Source organism: Nomia melanderi, chromosome 6, assembly GCF_051020985.1.
Source record: "Nomia melanderi isolate GNS246 chromosome 6, iyNomMela1, whole genome shotgun sequence".
NCBI classification, from domain to species: Eukaryota; Metazoa; Arthropoda; class Insecta; order Hymenoptera; family Halictidae; genus Nomia; species Nomia melanderi.
Genome location: NC_135004.1, coordinates 6363247 through 6380079, shown reverse-complemented (window position 1 = coordinate 6380079; position 16833 = coordinate 6363247). Strand labels below are relative to the sequence as shown.

At 31.9% G+C, this 16833-nt stretch overlaps 1 protein-coding gene and 1 long non-coding RNA gene across 3 annotated transcripts; one reads left to right on the top strand and one right to left on the bottom strand.

The window, feature by feature from the left end:
* Positions 1-74: 74 nt before the first annotated feature.
* On the bottom strand, positions 75-15321 carry gek (serine/threonine-protein kinase gek). Of its 2 annotated transcripts, none has more exons than XM_031979749.2 (27): positions 15220-15321; positions 14033-14929; positions 13565-13752; positions 13269-13451; positions 12915-13186; positions 12263-12562; positions 12045-12188; positions 11835-11957; positions 11532-11740; positions 11241-11449; positions 10175-11178; positions 9829-10064; positions 9596-9702; positions 7010-7173; positions 6679-6934; positions 6317-6603; positions 6094-6237; positions 5886-6021; positions 5555-5796; positions 5181-5361; positions 4908-5096; positions 4633-4818; positions 4357-4538; positions 4164-4262; positions 3957-4080; positions 3714-3871; positions 75-3495 (listed from the first exon to the last, which is right to left on the bottom strand). In XM_031979749.2, the coding sequence occupies exons 3-27, from the start codon at positions 13692-13694 to the stop codon at positions 3382-3384; spliced, it is 5379 nt and encodes a 1792-aa protein (XP_031835609.1). In that variant the 5' UTR covers positions 13695-13752; positions 14033-14929; positions 15220-15321; the 3' UTR covers positions 75-3381. The 2 variants fall into 2 exon arrangements, with proteins under 2 accessions (XP_031835609.1, XP_031835619.1); XM_031979759.2 differs by having other exon boundaries at positions 4357-4511.
* Positions 4649-5593, top strand: LOC116428341 (uncharacterized). The gene is made up of 3 exons (XR_004235237.2): positions 4649-4797; positions 4920-5393; positions 5481-5593. It is a non-coding gene; the product is annotated as an uncharacterized LOC116428341 (long non-coding RNA).
* Positions 15322-16833: the final 1512 nt, after the last annotated feature.

Below are 16833 nucleotides of genomic sequence, written 5' to 3'. Positions count from 1 at the left end.
ACCAGTTGTCCAACACACTTTTTATTACAAAAGGTTTACAAATAATTTGTATTATCTATTTTAAAGACAAGAAATATACGCACAAGCTTTTTGTCAATTTATTAATATATTTCCTTTACACACGAAAATTAAGTTATTTCTTAATGTATCAATAGATAATATTAAAAAGAAATGTATATATACTTTTTTCTACTGTGAAAGATTCTGCATAAAACAAAATGTGTAAAACATAAAGAATATAAATACTACAAAATCTACAAAACAGATGCGTTTTAAGAGAATATCTTATAAACATAAAAGTTTGGTCTTCTTTCTTTCGTATCAGCGCAGTGTTTTCAATAATTTACAATGAAATACAATCCTTCATTTAAAATGCGAATAATTGCTTGCAATTGCTTTTAATAAATATGGTAAGTAATGCACATATTAGTTATAAATAAGTTCATAATATAGAATACACTAAACTAAGTTGCTAGAAAAAAAACGATGATTAATAGTCAGGTCATTACATGCACTGGTACTAGACCAATGGGATACATAAATCATTATTGATTGTTACAAAAAGTACTCTAACAGTTCATAAAAAAAGGTAAAACTATTAAATCATACAATCTATGTATGTATACATATGATCATTCTATTCTCGTGCAGAATGCCGGTCGTACATTTCTTTATATTACGAGTAAAAGAAAGAAATAATTATAGCGCAGATTTTTTTTTTACATATTATAAGATGTACTCAAAATGTTGGTGTTCTGTATTATGTGCACGCAAAAGAAAAACGAAAACAAACAGAATCGAAGGGTCTAAAATCAAGTTGAAATTGCGAGCTTATTTATAAATTGAATTATTTACAAAAATATAAAATGAATGCTATACAAAGTGACTATTTCTTCGTATGTTATTATCTATAGATAAGACTCGGTTCAAAGACAAGGCAACATAAGACAAATAGATGCGTCTTTGATTTTAGAACCCTTAAGTAACAATGGCGGAAGGTATAGGCAAATTATTGAATTCCGTCGATAAGTACAATGTAACACGTACAATACTATAATTTATAAACACACCTCGATTACACTTCTAGAATAGATCCTAGAACTCAGTTTTAACTTTTATTTTACTCCAATACGGACAGCAATGCCTGTACTATTACATTCTTTGTTTGATAACATTAACACGTTTCTTCTATTAACGGTATAGTCTATATATATTTTTTTTAAATATAAGAATGTCAAATCTATTGCAGTCGATATATACTTTATTTATAATATATTCTCGTAAATTTGTTACCATTACACAAATCTGTCGAAGACGTTTCGTGGTTGCAGTTTTACCTTGCTTTTTTTCTTTTTTTTTCGAAATTACACTTCTTTTATAGTTACGTTACATTCAACTGTCTGTATGCCTATCAATGACGACCGTTTAAAGAGTTGGAAATTCATGTTTGAGAAATACTAATAATGTTTCATGAAAATAAAATAGAATTATACGGAATGTAGGTGCCTTGATATTTCTACCAGTAACATTTTTAATATTCCATAAAATTTCGAAAGCTCCTAAACTTGTCTTTTTAAAATTCGTTATAAATATATGAAAATTCAAATGCAAGATTAGATTCTAATTTTTTTTCTTAAAAAACTTGATTGATATTGTGTAACTGTTGGCTTCTCTTGTTTGACTGTGTACGACATGTCCAAAAATTTCAAGACGAAGAACAATCTTCGAACCCCATACTGTTTCATATGATCAAACAACTCGGGATTCTTAACCGTTACATCTTATTTCGTATTCCAACTACTGGCATAGAATCCTGAGATAGTTATCTTGTTCTATCAACTCTTTTCACTCAGTCTAGTTAGCAAATCTTTATAAATATACATACATGAAAAATGTATATTTTGTACATTGAAACATATAAAACTTGTTATCGTGTTTGCGTTCTTCTGGTAATTGTATTTTCTTTTTCTCTATGTTCTGTTCATTCTAATCTTACGCCTATAAAATCAAACTGAATGCAACCAATTAATTGTCATGCAATTCCTATTAATTTTAAAATAATGTGAAACCTTTTTTTGGATTTGTTACTTTTTTTTACCATTTTTAATATAAAAGTAATAAAAAATGCTGCAGTTATCATATGGCATTTATAGTTCTGCCTTATTAAAATTGTTGCGAATACGCTGGTGTAGAAATTTCACATTATTTAATTCAAAGTAATCGTCAGGTTCTCAATATTGTTCTTTCTCAGTCATGCATTGTATTTGCACACTGTTACCGTTAGGATGTAAATGTAATTTTTAAAAAATGAATTAATAGTTTCGCAATGATACCTATCGACTAAGATAGAGAAAGCGGTAATATTTGTGAGGGAAAACACAGTTTTCGTTGCAGTAAGGACAAATCAATGTTCAACATCGTTTTGTTACTGTCAATATAATACTCGTACGTTGTGTAAAAGTTGTTTATAGCCACCTTACTTAAATGACTACCTATTATCAGCTGGAGATTCCGATACATTGCACGATTATCCTACTATTCACACGCTGAATAATATGATGCACTTCACTGCATTATGACATAATAAAAAATATTTAGTCATAAGGCAATCAAATCGATTCACGTCCTCCAAATTCGTTTATGCCGCTACGAATGATTGAATATATAATTTACTTGAAACTATTCTTTTTATACCTAGATTCAAAAGTAGGTACAATAGATTAAGTAGATTAATTCTTTTTTTATTGCTAGATAATTTGACTGAGATTCCGGTTCTTATTAATTTAAGAATAGTCGTAACGATTAAAGATTTGTATTATGCGAAATGAAATTTCCATAAAAATTTACTAAAAGGAAAAAAATAAACGACACCTATTTTGATAATTATGGCATCGTGAAGTTGGCTCATTGATCTTTCAAAACGCATAAATTATGTACAATAATTTATCATTATATTATACTTATAAATTTTTTTCTTTAGTATACAACTTATTATGCATAAATTTATGAAAGTCAAATAGAAATTGCAATACGTTATTAAAATTCTACTTAAAATAATGTTACTCATCAGAACATTATATTGAACTAAGTATTTTAAAATGTGCAACTTATAAATTGTTTATTCAATTATATGTAGGAGTATTATGCTTTTAGTTGTACGTTTGTAATGCAATGCAATATAATGCACAATATTTAGAAAAGAACGTATTGCACAAAATTAAAAAAAGAAAGAGAACCGTAAAAATTTTTCAGCTGAAAGGATCAAGCACAGACATCATTCTTGTATAAAGATATTATCATAGATACTGTAATTCTATCATTCAGGTAATGCAAATGATTACAGTAACTTATCCGTGTTATTAGAAATGTTAAATAATTTTTTTACGAGTCGTATGAGGATGAACCATGATCGTGAGCTGGACTTGGAGGCGTTGACGGATTTGAACTGTTGTTTGAAGCTATTGAATGTCTTGGGCTTCCGCCAGAAGTATGTTCCTAAAGTAACGAAATATTTTATTTATTTTTGAAGACAATACTTTTTTAAAAATGAACTTTCCCACGTTCTAACATGATAAAACAATTTACGGAAAATCTATTACTAAAATAAGAATAAACACGAAAATTTTCACAATAAATTTATATTCCTCTATAAATTCTAAAAGATTAAAAGTACAGTATATAGAGATAAATATCTTGTATATGAATGTAAATACCTTGTCGTGTAAAGATGCGATACTGCCAAGAGAAAGTGGAGTGTGAGTTCGTAGGTGTACCGATTCTGAATCAACTTGGTCCACAGGGGTACGCGGTAACGAAGGTGGAGTTGCAGTTGGTCGTGGTGGTGCCGGTCCTCTTCGAGACGATGTTGAGCCTGAAATAAATCATCGAACAAGTATAAATTATTTGTTGTAAATATACACCAGAGAAATGAAACATGACATTAAGTTAGTAGATACCATTATGCGGCGAGTATCCCGAATTTCTGGATATATGAGAACTAAGACGTCGTGTGTCAGATGGAGGGTGCCTGGGTGGCAATGGTGCTGGCTTGCTCGCTGATTGAAGTGTAGGTCCGTATAACTAAATAAATATACCATTCTGTACAATGTTCGAAAAAAGTATTATATAAAAATGTAAACATAGTAACTCAATGGATTTCTTACTCTTTGCTGACTGCTGTGAAGATGAGAACTACTATGATGACCACTGTGCTGTTGATCAGTTGTTTCAAGTGTAGTAGCCAAATCTAGTAATCGTTGTATCTAAAATAAAATGTCAGGTGGATATAACAAAATGCGTGTGTAAGTACATTACTAAAAAGTTCACTGAAATATAATGATAAACTAAACTACTCACCTGTATCCCATTATCTGGACCCACATGACTGATATGATTGAAGTTCGTCGGCGCTGATATCATTTTGGAGCGTCTATCCGTGGGACGAACAGCTCTGTTTCCTTCTCTCAATGAAAATCTCCTTCGTGGTCTTGTCATTTGTCTACCGCTTGCGTCTAGTGGTGTTAAATTGAGTAATTCTCCTATCATATCATAAAGAATTTACACCATGTTTGATAACATTATATTTAACATTATACGATTTATATGATTTATTTGTAGTTGAACTGTACTCACGTTGATGTAAGTTGCTCAGGAAAATAACGTGTGGCATGTCATTAATTATGCAAGACGTTAAAGAACCTGAAGTATTCAGTGGTCGTGCTCGTTTTACGTTTAGTGTTTGCAACCAATCTCCGGTTGTACAGTCAAACACATCGATGTGTGTATCACTATAAACTAGTAAGTAACCTTCGCAATAACCTAAAGTATAAATTATTGTAATATAATACATTGAACATGTAAAATTAACAATATGATTCTCAGAAATAGTATCCGATAAATGTACTTACTAACTGCCGTAGGAACAGCGGGATACATAATTTCACGATCTCTATTCTTTCTACCTTGGCTGTCGACGTATACTGCCAATGTATGGAAGACTAATAAGAATTCACCACGCGGTAATTCGATACAACGTAAAGCATCCACAGCGCTATACGTGAGAAAACCTAAGAGCGTATTCTCAGAATGGACCAATGCTAAATTGCAAAGAACAAATAATTAGAACAATTGTTCATATTTTATATAAATTCTTTGTATATTTCTATCATACTAATACTCACAAATCGGGTGATGGTCTCCTAAAATGCTGTAGATAGAAAACCCAGAAGGATATCCAACACAAAAACGACCTTCAGAGAGTACTTGCAGGGTTTGTGCGTGACACGGTAACATCAATTCACGTATACGTTTATGACGTGTTTTCGTACGCGTTATTTCGTAGATGATCACTTGTGATGCATTCTACGTTACAAATGATGACGTTTAAAATAAAAGTAATGATCATATCGAGTTAAGTTGTAATACTTAATATAGTGTCTACAATAAACTACTATTTATAATGAACTAATTTTAATTATAAGATTTTAGAAAAGAATGAATTAGAAGGAAGACAATAATGGTAATATAAAATGGTAATCTAAGAAAGATTTGTTACCTGTTTCTTTATGGCAACGCATAAACAATATGTTAATGGAGTACGTCGTACTACTCCTGTTGTTAAAGTAATACATCCTTTTGTCTCTGCAACTTTAATCCATTCAACTTCATCTCCATCCAATGCACGTACTGGGACCAGCCGTACATGACGTTGTTTTCCACTTAAAACTACAATTAATTGTTCTTCCGTTACATATTCCAGTAAGTATATTTTCTTGCCTTCTCCAACTCTTGCAATTTCTAAAAATATAATTTACAAAATTTATAAAATAGTGATAATAATATGTAATTTTTTGTTTTGTATTCACATAAATAGAAGTACAACATACCACTACGATCTAAATCTAAACAGAAGAGGCCTTCTTCTGTGCCAATGACTAGACGATCTGGATCAATAATTGCTCCTGACATCACATTTTTAATGAGCGCCAATGTATTATCTAATAATTCTTTTGCTCTAAAAATCTATGCACAAACAAATAATATAGCAAAATTGTTATAGATATTCAGTATGTAAGCACTATGTGTACAACTTACCGTTGTATTAGGAAGATTGTTTTTCTTCAGTATTCTATGCAATTCACTTAAAGCAACTACCCATTTTGTTTTTTCACTTTCAGTGTCCGCAAGCATCAATGTGTGATTTCTTAAACCAGGTGGTTCTAGGAGGGATGTGGTTATCTAAAAACGTTCATAACAACTGCTGTTATAGATATAAATAAACAAATAAACGCAACAATGATACAACATTAAAACTTACCCTAAATATGCATGGAATGTCTTTTTTCGTAGCATGTATGACATCCGAATCTCGAACAGAACTAACACTGAATTCTTCGTCTCGCATATCTAATACTTGAGACACAGACACAGATGGTAATGCATTACGATCGGGTGAAATGTCATAAAGAAATAATTTGAAGTCGCAAACAACCACGAACTGACGAACCCAACCCTTTTTCACTCCACCCATTTTTGGCACTTTAACATATCCTTCGTAAGCTGTACCTATTCCTCGCGTGGGATCAATACCCAATGGTCGTTTTGCTGTAAAGAATATTTTATTATTACCTCTCATTGTACGATTAAAGGTTTAAATGAAATAACATTTTATAAGCTTACTTTGGTCATGAGGCACAGGACACATTGGTGGCACCTTATCGCAACAAGGCATATGACATGCGAAACCACAAACTTCGCATACTACTCCTTGTCTCGTTAAACCCACCATCAATGAAGTGCAATGATTACATTTTGTAGGCGCTGAGAATGTTCTTACTAGAAATTGGTGAGATTTTGGTTTAGGCTGAAGATTGGATTGTCCATGTGGTGCTGATGACTTATTTAGGAGCTCATGGGATAATGGTGATGTTGGATCCTAAATTTTAATAATCATGCAAGTTGTAATATTTTAATATTCAACGTGATATTTATATTAGGTGAAAGTACTTACAATGCTGAGCTCGGACAAATTACTTTTGCTGCTAGAAATACTTGGTGCACGATTATCCTCAATATCAGCCTCAACACTATCTGCACTTCCATGACGTGTACTGCTCGCAGTTTCTTTCAAAAAATGTTCCAAGTATGACATTTGGGATGTAGGACGTTCTAAAACTGAAATACAAGAAAAAAATATTAAACGGGTAATAATACAATTAGGAGATGTATTTGAAATTTGGAATGATTGTAATTTTGTTTATATTGTTAAATTAATGAAAAAAACAAAATATAGAAATTTGATCTACTGTCCATTAAGATACACAATCAAGTAAACTTGTAGATAGTAAGAAAATTATGTTTTCCTCTTAACGGAAACTTGAGTTTTAATCATAGACTTTATGACACCCTTCTAAAACATTTTAATATAATCACTCCACTGCAACTTGCATCACACAAACTCTGTTAAAATAGTGATCGTTATTGTGTATGTAGGGATTGATATTTTATCGTTCACCAGCAGAAATAGCAAGCAGATAATAAAATGTATCAAAGTCAATCAGATCAAACAATTTAAAGGCGAAAACATTCAGGCACAACATACCTGTTAATTATTTAATTACAAAAACCGAGTAATTAACAGCTACTAAGATTAACAAAGGACAACCATCACCTAAAAACGATGAAGAACTACTAACGCTATCCTTAATTGAGGAACAATTATTTTCAACATACAAAGAAACACATAGTTGTTCTTGATGGTAATTGACATAAAAATGTACATAGAGCTATGTTTTGAGTCTAAAATAATTTAATAGATATATCTTTCGTATCTATAACAGTTTTTGAAATTTGCGATCTTTTATAATTCTCACAATTTATAATCGAAAGAAACACAATACGTAGTGTGATTTTTTCTAGTCTCCATACATATAAAAGTTCCAAGTTATGAATCTTTCACGTTTAATAATAGAGATTCATTTCTTGCTGAGTAAGCGATTTCAAAATTTGTTGCACTGTTGTATTCGTAACATGTTCAGTGTTTTTAGCATTGTATGGCGGATATTTAGACAATAAGTTGTAAAACACAGCTCTGTGCTTATTGAATTAGCAATCCAGCCGACCAGTCAACCAAAATCGCGTTTTCTCTGCTGCCACTTCATTTACCAGGTGGCGATACGATGGCGACGGCATTCTGACTGATGAATGTGTTGACGGGAACGAATCTAGTTAATAAGCGACATGTCGTGACGCGGGGAGCACGCATTACTGGTAGGGGTGACGACGGCTGGTGTACGATGATGCGTTGGGGTTTGGTGCAAACGATGTTCGAAGATTTGCTTGACGTTTTGCTGGATAGGACAGCTGTCACAAATACAGTTTGAAGATGAGCAACAAGAGGCCCCAGACACAGCTCGTTACGCCAATAAACAGAGGCACTTTGTAGTCTAGAAATCAGAATCGCATACCGTACCGGAGGACCGAATTACTATGCTGGATAGATATCCTAGTACCAACGATCTCTATTATTGGTAGCTTATATATTGACAGTGGACATATACCTTATTATCCTTTACATTATACACAATCATTTCTTCGTAGAACATGGGTTATGAATATAAGAATATTCAGAAATTATACATGTTGAATTTTAAGAATAATATACTAAATTTCAAGTGCCTTGTGTTCCTTTCAAACAATAATAATATTATTACCAGCATGTTTACACATGTACATCGCCTATTCGGAGTAATGTATTTAAAAAATGAATAAATTCCTTTAGTATGGCATTATTACGGTACTATTATACTTGAATGCAAATACTAAGATTTGTAACAAACAGTAGTAACTTCAGTAACGGTATCATTCATCATATTTTGACTAATCGTACTTACAGAAAAGACTTACAAAAAAAAAATAATGCTCACACACCGAATCATACCAATTTCATATAAATTCATTAGTTGGCCAAATGCAGAATACAGGAAGAATAAATGACTATGCTTCTTGGAAGCACTACTTTCTAGACTAGATTAAGGGGAATTGTTAAGTTTTGATTTTTAAAATGAACATCATACATAACAATAAATACTCTTCTTAATATATGCGTATGATAAATACTAATTCAAGATTTAAACACTGTGATAAGTTGGCTTGCAACGTAAACGTAACATAACAATTCCGATGAATTTTTGTAGAATACATGCAATTTGTTTGCTTATAATACCAAATATCCTATCTGAATGCTATATTTTAGAGTATATAAAATCACTAAGTAACAAATATTGGTTAAGTTAAAATCAGTATTTACCTATTGATTAAGTACTCTCATTACAATAGCAATGAAAACGTAAATGTATAAATTATATTAATTGTGCCATAATTTAAGAAAATATTTCAGAAAATACTATTAACGAAAAAAATAAGTAAGATATTAAATATATTCATTGCTTAAAAACTGTGCACTTACAAATTACATACATAGCGTGTATCGCAGCAGTTTGTATAATAATAGTCGATACAAAAGTTTTACAAAAACGCAACAACGAAATTTTGATGGAATTATTACTTCTAGCATTGTTAACTGAAATGTACTTACAGCCGTCGCCTGTGTCGAGTCTTGCTTGTAATTCTTTTATTTGTATTTCTTTGCGTTTTATCTCATGTGTAAGAGTATCAAACCGTTGTCTGAAGTCTCTTAACTCCCTGTACACAGAAACACAACAATTTTTCATTATTTGAAACTCTTAATAATTTGTGAAGTAATAAAAATGTTTAACTATATAGAAGATTAAGTAATACTAAGATGCTAAAAGAGATTAAAATAATTACTTTTGAGCAGCAATCAAATCAGACCGAGTCTTTGTAAGTTCTTCAGATATTGCCTGTTTAGCCTGTATTTCACTTTGTAAAGAACTTTGTAGATTCAAAAGCTCCATCTTATCGAGCTTCTGTGATCTACGATTCCTCCAGTTCTTATCCGCCATTGCAGAACCACTTCCTACACCTCCTACACCACCAGAGTGTTTCAAAAACTCTAATTCTTCTGTCATTTTCGTAGCTAAGGCCTAAAATTAATAGATCATTAAGTGAACACGTATTGTCGTTGTATGTACTAAACATATAATTGTTTTGAGCGTGTTATGCCAATCAAATGATTTCGTTTATAAAAACAAACCTGCAAGTATCCTCTGGCATCTTTTTCATCAGATACCCATTGGATAATCTCTGTAATCTGGGCTTCCCATTGTGCAATAGCTTCTTTTTTATTTCTTAACTCTTCGTATTCTTCTTCCAGTTGTCGCCTTTCACCTTGTATTCTATTAACACTATCAGTAAGAGTGTTAAGTTCTAACATAAGCTTTTTATTTTCTTCGACTAGCATAATTTTTTCTCTCTCGTGACGTCTACTTAATTCATTTATAGTCTCTTCGCTGTCAGTAATGTTTTCCAATCTTGCAGCATCTAATTTTTCTTTTGTTAATTGCACTTCTCTTTCCAATAAATCTCTTCTTGTTTCAGTCTCGTGCAGTTGTTCTTGGAGACTACGAATTTCAAGATTGAATCTACCTTGTAGCTGGTTCAAATTTTCATTGTACTGAACTTCAAGTTTTTCCACTTCCGCTTTTAACCTATTGATTTCTTGCGTTGCTAATGCGTGATTTGCACTTACATCATTCCCTATAGACCTTTGTCTAATCTTTTCGGTCTCTTCTTGCATTTGCTTACAATATTCTTCGCTACGCTCTCGTAATTTTCTTTCCTTACTCGTTTCCGCCATTGCCTCCTCTACTCGATTTTCTAGTTCCCTTCGTAACTTCTCGGCTTTCCGAATATCATGCCGCAAACTATCAACCTTCTGCATTACAACTTCCAATTCTTCCTCTTTATCTCTAACTTGTCTAGACAACTTTTGCTTTTGTTGTCTTAATTCTGATAACTTGTCTGTAACTTCAGTATATTCAGCCATTGCCAATTTCCGTTGCGTTAACGCGTCTTTTAACTCTTTATCTTGAAGTTTAAGCTTCTCTTGAGCATCTAATTTATCTTTAATAGCCTCCTCCTTTTCCAATCGAAGAGAACGCACTAGCTTTTCTAATTCTCGTAATTTTGTCATTTCGCCGTTGTCTAAATTGCGCAATTCTCGTGGGACTTCCATAGACTTTAATTGTGATTCTAACTCTAAAAATGTAAATTGTATTTGAAAATAAAAGAAAATAGAAAGTCACAATATTTATACTCACCGCAATTGCGTTTGGTAAGTGTGTTTATCTCGTCCTGAAGTTTTCTTGTTGCATTATTAGAATCTGGTGATATTCCTGGCAAAGAATGCCCGACTTGATTCTTTAAATCTTCGATTGCTTTCGTTAACTGTGCATTTTCTTCTTCAAGCAATTGCACACGTTTATCTTTTTGAGTTATAACTGGCAAACAACCCAGATCTGATATACAACTATAATTTATAAATATATAATTATATTAAAAGAACATATTCACACTGACGTCGATAACATACTGATAACTTTTTTGATTACCTTCCTTGCGTGAAACTGAAACCAACAAAAGGCAAATGAAGTGCAGAAAACGCAGAATTTGCTGCTGGCGGAACCGCATCTGAGCTGCGGACATCCGTATCATCAACATCAAAATTTGATGTATCAGTCGGCGAGGAAACTTCAGGAATGTAAGGTGCAGTGCTATCCCTAAGAGTATCCCAGTTAACTCCGTCAAACCATGGGTGTTTCTACATCGTATAATTAGACATTGATTTGATACATTTTAGTTATTAAATTATTGAGATTATTATGTTATTTTAGCTTAAAGAACTTCAATATTACCTTAAAATCGTCAATTCCATTCTGACCTAATCTAAATTCTGAACTACATATTAACTTTCTCATTAAATCCTTAGCTTCTTCAGAAACTTCATATATATCATCTGCTGGGAAGTCAAAGCAATTCTGAAATTGTGTAAAATATAGGAAATTATGTATAGTATAGTACACATTAGAATACATATATATGTTTTTATACTACAACTAATTTACCTTATGATTCATAATTTTTCCGTATGTTTCGACTAGAGATTCCGCATAAAAAGGTGTCTCCCCATATAGCATTTCATACATGCATACTCCTAACGACCACCAATCACACTCAGGCCCATATTGTCCTTGTCCATCTTCCATTGCCTGTAATATGCAACTCCAGATTATTTACAGTAACTTCTAACATAACTTAATGTAATACAAAAACTAGATGTTACCCTTAATATCTCTGGTGAAATATAATCTGGTGTACCAACAGCAACATTACTTTGTACGGTGCCATCTTCAAACAATCGTAAACAAGATCCAAAATCGGCTAATCTAATGTGACCATTTGCATCTAACAAAACATTATCAGGTTTAATATCACGGTGCACATAACGTAAGTCATGTATGGATCCTATAGCCAACACCATTTCAGCTATATAAAAACGTGCCATATCTTCTGGAAGGCGATCCTCGAATTTGCTTAACAGTGTCAACAGATCTCCACCACAGTAATAATCCATGACCAAATACTGCATATAATTATTTAAAATATATCAAATATTTCTATTCTTATATACACATTACTAATTAACCTTAACCCATTGCAGACAAGGAGCCCATACATGTATCTTATGAAATTTGTAGGCACAAAAAATAAACTTACATGTGTCCAATGACAAATACCAATGAACAGAAACAATTCTAAATCAATAATTAATTTTTAAATTATTTTGTTAAAAGTAAATGTTACAAATATCTTGTAATGAATTTGACAAATGTATTTCTATAGTTACTACTGGAACAGTTTTGACCATATAAGTCATTTACTTTAAACCGCTTTATCAGCAAAGGGTTAATGCTGTTTATAAATCGTAATATTACCAAATTATTGTCATCTTGAAAGGCATAATGAAGATTTGTGATCCATCTACGATCACCATACACCAGTACATCTCGTTCCTCCCTAAAGCATGCAGTTTCTGCACGCTTTAACATTTCCCATTTGTTCAAAATCTTCATTGCAAAAACTTTGTCTGAACCACGCATTCTTACAACACATACTTCCCCAAATGCACCTCTACCTATAACTTTTACTATCTCAAAATCCTCTCGTGCCAATTGCAAACTCTTTATGCAAGTGGCTACTGGTTTTACTATGAAAATACATATTCATTGTAAAATTGTCAAAATAAAATGTTACTACTTAAAAGTTTAAAAAACAAAATATATATCTACCAAATTCAATAAAATCAGAGACAGTCTTTTCACGCCGTAAGGAAGAATTGCAGCATTCATCATATAAGACAAGTAAAATATCGATGAGTGTCTCAATAGAAAATGTGTGGCCTACTCTTCCTTCTCCCTGTACAGGACCACCAATAAAAAGGGCTTCTAATTGGCGTAACCTTCCTCCTATGCCTATTAAAAATATCTTTTATTTATTTATTTATTTATTTCTATAATTTGTACATTATGACTAGAGAATACAATATAATATTATTAAATATGTCAGTCTATGCTTAATAACATACCATTGATCGCAAGCCCCTTTGGCATAATATCAGGAGGAGGTTGATTATATTGGTGTTGCGACGAATCTGACATGTCTCTTTTTCGATAAGGATGTTCCTTACCAAAGTCTTTGGATACTACTTCTGTCATTCTTAACAATATTATTTAATAGTATTTCAATCCACCACATTATGATGTGATGACATTCCTAAAATATGTTAAAATTAAATATTTCAACAAATGTTGTAATGTAAGAGATATAATATAATAACGAAGATATTTTTAATAAAATTTACATTTAATTATACACAAGCGTATTTATAACTATTAATAATTTAATTTTGAGTACAACTTCTTTATGTTGGAAAACTACTGTTTTTCAAAGATATTATTGTATTTACAAATATACAAAGCCATTAAAAAAAAACGCAAAATCAGAAATATAAACATATATATACCAGAAGTATAAGTGTATAGTAATCATTTACCTTAAGAAGATAATTTCCAATAGACATATCTAAATAGGATCACTTTCACTGTTTAAACATTAATTTGTTTACAATCGTGCGGCAACAGTTTCCCGATCATGTTACCAGCGAATTACCAACAAGCATCCAACTTCTTTCTTTCCCTTATCCAAAGAATGTCAAAAATCAATTCCCTTTAACTTTGCGTGGTATATATGTCCACACGCCACTACGTGTAAAACAATCGAGTTTCATTTAATTCATCATCGGCCATGGTGCCGGAATTACTCACGTCGGAAATTACGTAACCGCTACAAAGATAGCCAAAATATTTGGCGAAGAAAACACGCAACAAGAGAAATACGTGTAAATAAAGCGTACAGACAAAAATAGTGCGACGGGGTAGGGCACCGCATTCGCGGTCAGCGAATTCAACAAAATCACCAAGACAACTCGTGTCGCGGAAGGAATTGGTGTTGCATAGCAAAACTATACAGTACTCATTTAATGTAATAGCTGGAGGATAAAACGTAGGTGAATGTTAAAGCCCATTGTCCCAATTTCAGGTATAACCTCGACGCGGCACTACACACTCGCCCCGAATTGAATTTGTGACGTAAAATTCTTATCGCATGTGAGAAAGATGTTTTGAGTGAAAGGCTTTTTCTTCGCCAATCCAGACCGTTTGCCCGAGCGATTCGAGCATATCTGCCGAAACGTTGCGCCCCGCTATTATACTGGTTTAATTGTTTATTATGCGCACCATTCGATTATCACAAAACATCTTGCATGGCCACCTCCAAACCCCCAACAATTTGGCTGACCCCCTGGCAGGCCCCATATAGAAAAAAAATATGGCAGTCCTACGTCATTGAAAGCACCCGTGACAGTTCAGTATGTAGATAGGCTATACAAATTCTGTAAAATATAAAAGGACAAAGCGGGTTCACAGAGACAATCTTCTTTCTTCATCAGATCAGATTTGTTAGAATTTCTTGAATTTATTTATAAATAATTAAATGAAAAATGCAATTTTCATTTAATTATTACGAATGAATTACAATATTTACATAAATTCCATAAAAATATAAATCTTGATAACTTCTTAAATAAATATCGAAATAAAATTATTGGTATTACAATGCATAAAAAATAAAATTATAGATCATGTGAATATTGTTAATAAATTTATTGTCTGTTTAACTTACGATTTAAAAACAAAGTAAGTACAATAACACCAGGTGACAGTTTCAGGAACGCAGTATAACACTGCATATGCGTTAAAGATGACATTCCTTTAAATTTACAATCGTGATCATTATTATCATAAATTTAAATAATCATTTGTTCGATAAAAAAGAATAAGAGTACATATGCTTTCAACTGTGCTGTTTAAAAATGAAAGAAAGGATTATTAAGAATAATTTTGCTTGAATTTATTACAAGTAAATACGGTTATGGTTAGTGCAAAATAGACCAATAAGAAATATATCATTTAACCAGCTGCGCCGCCATTACTGTCGTATTTTGCTCTATTCTTAAGTTGAACAATTTTAGAACTAACTAAATGATTCAACTTTTACACATATTGATACTAATTTATAATAATATTTTATAATATTGTTTTAATAATGCAAACGTATATTTCATAATTTCATAACATTTTTGCGTTGGAAACGTAAATTTGGCTATATAATATATATGCAATAGAATAAAGAATGATTATATGAATAATAATAGAACCACTATATGAATTAAACGAATATTTTACTTATTCATTTGTATAAAAAAACAAAAGATTATTTAGAATTGTACATTATATAAATGGTTACAATATAAGTTATACAACAAATAGGAATACGCATAAATGTCGGAGCGCTGCAATCGATGCAGAGTTGCCGATCATCTTGACTATTTATTATACGATTTTTTGATTTTGATTACTTTTATTACGAAAAACAGCAGGAAAGACGCTCAACGAATATTTCAAGAGTTTTTATCTCAATCTGAATGCAATTATTCAAGTAATTCGTATTATTCGTACTCAGTATATTGTGGAATGTGCGAGGAGGAGCTACTGTGTTACGCAGCTCTGCATGATGCCATCGGAAAAATACATAATAAACACGAAGAATTCGTGTCTTATGCGTTATCAGGTTAACATTTTACCGCTTGACATAAGATATGAACTGTTTTATGGGGATACATACACGGTTAAATGATATAAAACCGTATTTCTTATTTTTACTCGGTAGCATGTATACGTGGCAACAGAGCAAAGTAGACGAGTGCTCTGTCACTTCCTAGTCAAAAGAAATTCTTCGGGCACAAACAATAATATATTTACACTGTTAAAATAGTGAAACACGGTGTAATTCGAAAAAGTGCCCTCAAATATACTATCGATACGTTCAACTGTCTCCGAAGTGATCGGTAGAGAATCTTTTTGTGTGTATATTCACGTATCAGCAAGCGTCGGTTTACATATTACATGTGCAACCTGTATTAAACTCTTTTACACTTAGAATTTTACGAACATATCCGAGAAGAAATGTAATTTTATACTATTAAATGGATGTCGTACTTTAATTATTTAACTAATCACCAGAAGAAAAATAAACGTATATATCGTTGCATGAATGAATATGTAAACATATACACACACATTTATTTGTGTATACACATCCACAAGGTGTTGGAATTTTATGAATATTCGAAAAAGTCAATGAAAGGAAGAATTAATTACTATTGTAAGTTTTATTATTATATTCTATTCCCTTATTGATATTGATATATTAAGTTTCTTAAAACATACAAATTAA